General features: G+C 28.9%; 1 protein-coding gene across 1 annotated transcript; it reads right to left on the bottom strand.

Annotated features, from left to right (window-relative positions):
* Positions 1-999: 999 nt before the first annotated feature.
* Positions 1000-4982, bottom strand: LOC132921633 (septin-2A). The gene is made up of 10 exons (XM_060984767.1): positions 4778-4982; positions 4059-4207; positions 3645-3812; positions 3488-3577; positions 3265-3430; positions 3037-3187; positions 2228-2393; positions 1895-2051; positions 1742-1823; positions 1000-1545 (listed from the first exon to the last, which is right to left on the bottom strand). The coding sequence occupies exons 2-10, from the start codon at positions 4063-4065 to the stop codon at positions 1402-1404; spliced, it is 1131 nt and encodes a 376-aa protein (XP_060840750.1). The 5' UTR covers positions 4066-4207; positions 4778-4982; the 3' UTR covers positions 1000-1401.
* Positions 4983-5326: the final 344 nt, after the last annotated feature.

The raw sequence follows: 5326 nt of genomic DNA, 5'->3' as shown, positions 1-5326 counted from the left end.
AACTATTGCTACTATACTGTCATAATGTAACAGCATACCAGTGTATACTAAATATAGTAAATAGTATATAACATTAAGCTAATATAATATTAGTCGTTTATATTATATTAGTAAATTAGTATGTATAATACTTATAATATGACACACGATTACATACGCGTGTTTATGTGACTGTTTTTTTTTCCACTTGGCACTCCACGATAATGAATTATTGTCAACTATTAAAATTTATCATCACTCGTAATAATTATTAAAATTAATATTGTACATGTGACATACATATTTATAATAATAATAGCGTGTGGCGCTATGACAGCTTAAAGGCCGCCATATTTATATGCATAAGAATATAAGATTATATACCTATATATTATAATATATAATATAATATACATTTACAAGTACACCTGTGTTTGTACGTCCATCTAGTTTGTCGTACATTGTGTTTATTGGACAATATCTATAGGTACCGATATAATATACGTATTGACATATAAATAGACTATATTGTAATATTGTATTTATCTATCTAGTTTGTCGGGAGAAAATAAATTACAGAAACCTGTGCCCGGTTTTTTTATTTTCATAAAATAATAATATTATATTAATATGTTTACAGCTATAACATATTAGTTGAGTCATGTTCCACTCTGACTGCTAAATTACGTAAAATTTCATGAAACGGAGGAACATAAAAAACATTATCATATACCTACCTACAACACAAGTGCTAAAAAATACAATTTTTTTCAAAAAGAATAACTAACACATTTATACTTATTTATTTGAGTTTATAGTTTGATTTGATATTAATATAGTTATAAGTATAGTAAATAGTGTATGTCTGAACTCTGAATATTTAAATTTGTTATTAGTTTAAAAAAAAAATGACATGTTTATAAAATACTAGAAACTGTAAAATTCGGGTTCGTTATTTATTAATTTATTTTGTTTATACGACTGATGTTCACATCGTGTAAACATTGAAATCAACAATAATTCAATCTTAACCGATCAAGAGTTTATTTTGTGATGATAATATATACATTTCTAAACAATCTTAAAAGTTAAACCACGAAGTACCTACTGTTTTAGTCCCTATGTTAATTGTTTACCATGTCTACTATAATTTATAGTATAAATTTAAACAAAAATAATATAATGTTATAATACAATAATAATAGTGTATTCTTTTACACGGCTATATTATATAAAACGACAACGAATTCAAAGTCAATAAACCAAATAATATTATGATATTATAAAAAAATGTAAAATAGAAATAGAAATACTTTTTCAAGTTGAACACCAAATTAATACAATATGTCCTATAATATACAAGACTTTACTATATAATTGTAAACAATATTAAATCTTACTATAATATTTTATTATTTTAGATTAAACGTTGATAACGTTTTCAATTTTTTTGTTTTCGTTTTCCAGTGATTTTTGAGCTGCTAAGTATAGGTTATGATTGCTTTTTTCGTTGTTGGTCTTTAGTTTATCTTGCATCTGGACGAGGATATCTTGCATGCGGCGGATCTAAATTGTGAATTAATTATATTTCGTTTAACAATGAACCAAATCATATTATCTAACTGTTTATAAGTATAATAATTGACAATATTTTAAATAATTATAAAATAAAATATTGTCATTGATGAAATAAATAATATAACTGGTGGTTTATATTATTCACATACCGTTCAAAAATTTAAACATGAATACTATTACTTACTTCTTCTTCTTTTTGAATCAATAAAATATCCGTTTCATCGAGTGCTGGTAGCAGTTTTGGTATTGAATCTCTTTTTAGTTTTCTATACACAAAACCGACAATATGTATTCATTTATTATATTATACTAATATTATGTTTTTTATAATATTTACCCTCTGTCTTTAAATGCTTGTTGTGATATTTTTGAAATCAATTGTGTGCGGAAATTTTCATAATGAACATCCTCAGTGACTTCTTTTAAATCGGGCATGTGTGTGGATATTAGCATATTCCGAAGTTTAGTGAAATCGCTATGTGCTGGGTTATCCACTGAAAATATAGCATAATGTTATAAACACTCATTATGTTTAATGAACATCATAATAACTTATGTACACACTCGCGTGTTATCAACTATATTTATATATTTTCTCTGTGTTAACTATTCTAAAAATAATGTATAGGTAAATATATAAACAATTTATTAAGTATCCAAATGTTTCTACCTTCTACTATGCCCCAATCATATTGCCTTCCTCGTATTTTTTTCCCGTTAACTTCCAAAACCGTATTACTTCCAACTACAGCAAACGGTAAGCATGCTTTCAACTCTTTGTCCTGCTGTTTGAAGTCTTCATCTTCGTCACTATCGCAATCTGGTAGTTGATAAATCTGAACCACGTACATAATCAAAATCATATTAGTTAATTTTGGTAATATAATTCAATGTCACAGATTTTAATTTGTTATTGAATAATAATTATTTATTCGTTCGATATAGTATATTATATAGTCATATCTGCAGCTATCGATATTCGTCATTTAAATTCTACGTTTGTCATGGGTGAACAATTATTATTTTATAATAAATTATTATCTATTTGCTATACAGTGTATAATTTAAAAAATATAAATTCATATAGTGTATCTAAATGTGATACCTACATTAAATTTGAATCGTGATATAAGTTTAAAACACCTATTTTCACTGAATATAAATATATAATATATTATGTTTTTTAGACTTTGTTGTACGACTATAGTAAATAAAGTATATTTAATTTATTATTATATGTTTAAAAAGATTAATAAACTAATAAAATTTATAAAAAAATATCGTAAGAATCTAAAATATGTATATTTCTATTATGTACGTTTCGGACCACCATAATATTAACGAGTTTTAAATCATTAGGCATTAAAAAAAATAATTACTTATATGTATATGTATATACTATATAGTATATTGTATACTCGTATAATGTATATCTGCTAAAATAACAATCTTTTTTAATTAAATTAATAATAAATTTACCTTTATTTCGTGGGACTTGATAGAATCATTTATTCGTTGTTTTATTTGTATTTTTTCTTTTTCAGTCAACATGTCCGCTTTGCTTATGATTGGTATGACGTTGACTTTTTCGTGAATATTGAGCATGAATTCTACATCTATTGGTCTCAGGCTTAAAGATAAATTTGAATAAAAATAATATAATATATTACTTATTAAATATTAAAAACAACTTCACATTAAATATACCTGTGACAATGACTAGGTATAAAATAAAGGCAACAGTGTACACGATTGTCGACTATGTTCTTTCTGATAATACCACTTTCTTCAGCGAAATATGCACGAAATTGTTCGTCCACATACTCGCAGCATGACCGAATGCAATCGCCACTGCTTAAAGACGAACCAAAACCTGAAATAAAAATATAGCTGTTGTTTTTCTCTCTCAAAGTTGAAACAAAAAAGTTACCAGGTGTGTCGACAACGGTTAATCTCAACTTTACTCCTTGTTCCTCAATGCACAACGTTTTCTTTTCAATTTGTGCGGTCTGTGGGGGTTCTAAAATCGTTAAAATATGAGTTATATTCTAATAAATAATAAGTGTAGACATTTGGGATTGGTATACCATAACTAGATTCATTTCGTTCCTTGTACAAATCACTCAGGAATAATGTATTTATCAGTGTTGATTTTCCTAAACCAGATTCACCGACTACCATCAGAGTAAACTCAAATCCTTTTTTGACAGTTTTCCGATGTACTATGTCCGGTAAACTACCAAATCCTATGTACTCTAAGACAATAAAACAATAAAATTGAGAATCCAAGTATATAATTCTTATATTATATGTATGTAAGTATATTTCTACATATGTAAATAACCACTTATAAAACGAAATATTTTAGATTATTATCGGTTTGAAGGTGGTTATGTGGATGTAACCAAGTGGTTACAATTAAGATACATGCCGTTAATTGCGTAATGAACTGTATAGACATTTAACTAATACATAATAATGCTATAAATAGTAAGACTAACCTGACATGATTCCAGTGTTTAGGATAATCTTACATCATGTAAAAAACAGATCAAAACTGCGTTTGGAAAGCTAATCAAACGTTTGACTAAATATGATAGCATGTAGGAACACGATTTTCGAGTTGTCTCGCCTTTTTTTACAAAACATTCTAAAAAAAAACAAACTCATAGTTTAGTAATTCAGTACCGATTTGTTGTGTACCTATGTTATTAATATTTGCAAATATTTATAGTGAAATTATTGATTGTTAGGTAATTCGAAAATATTTAGGGGGGGTTTTTTTTAATAGAACGATTGTGCTGAACGCCATAGGTTTATTGTCGAAAATATTTTAAATTCGATGAGTGACTGTATAGCAAAAACGAAATTCAAACGTCTTTTATGACTTCAATAACCACGGATATGACATATTATTGTACACACAAAACACGAAATAATTATTGTTACTTGTTAGTATATATAGGCCCTATAGCCTTATATACATGTAACCAATGAAACTATAGTCGTAAGTTGTGCGTGAAACAATGACGACGAAACGATACATAGGTACATTGTTATATAGCACCTATAGCATCAACACGATACTTAAAGGTTTTATCGAAACACACAAGATAAAGTAGGTACGAACGTGTACATAATAATACTATGACGGGTGTCAATGGGTTTGGTGCACAGCGATTTCGTGCGAAACGTCTAATTATTAAAACAACGGCCGTACTTGTGAAAACTCCACCACTCCGATGGCGGTGTAACTGTGAATATTATAACGACAACGAAAACGACGACAACGACAACAACACTATATATTAATGATGTCGTTACACTACTCGGGTATCGTAGTTTTCGAACGAGAAGCGCGCCCGCTGGCGTAAGGGTCTCGATGCGTACGCGTCCGCGTTGTCACTGAGACACTGAACTCGCAAATCGATAATCTGGCGCGACCGTCCCGGGAACTCACACGCACTCACTCGCCGAACACACGGGTGGGGATACAGCGACTACACGATATTATTCATATATTACGTACACGCGCACTCACGCGCTTACGCACACTAAAAACACACACACCAGCGAATGTAATATGACGTATTGAATGAAAATGGGGTGGCGGTGCCGGTGATCTGGCCGAGGGTGCTCTATCACTACAACGGTAATAGTAATAATGTGTATGTACTATAATAATATAGTATTATTATTATTATTATTATTATTATTGTATATCGTAGCGCCGACGACGTACTGTATTTATACGCACGTTTTACTATAC

The sequence above is a fragment of the Rhopalosiphum padi genome, chromosome 2, assembly GCF_020882245.1.
Source record: "Rhopalosiphum padi isolate XX-2018 chromosome 2, ASM2088224v1, whole genome shotgun sequence".
In the NCBI taxonomy this organism is placed as follows: domain Eukaryota; kingdom Metazoa; phylum Arthropoda; class Insecta; order Hemiptera; family Aphididae; genus Rhopalosiphum; species Rhopalosiphum padi.
This window is presented reverse-complemented; position numbering and strand designations above follow the sequence as displayed.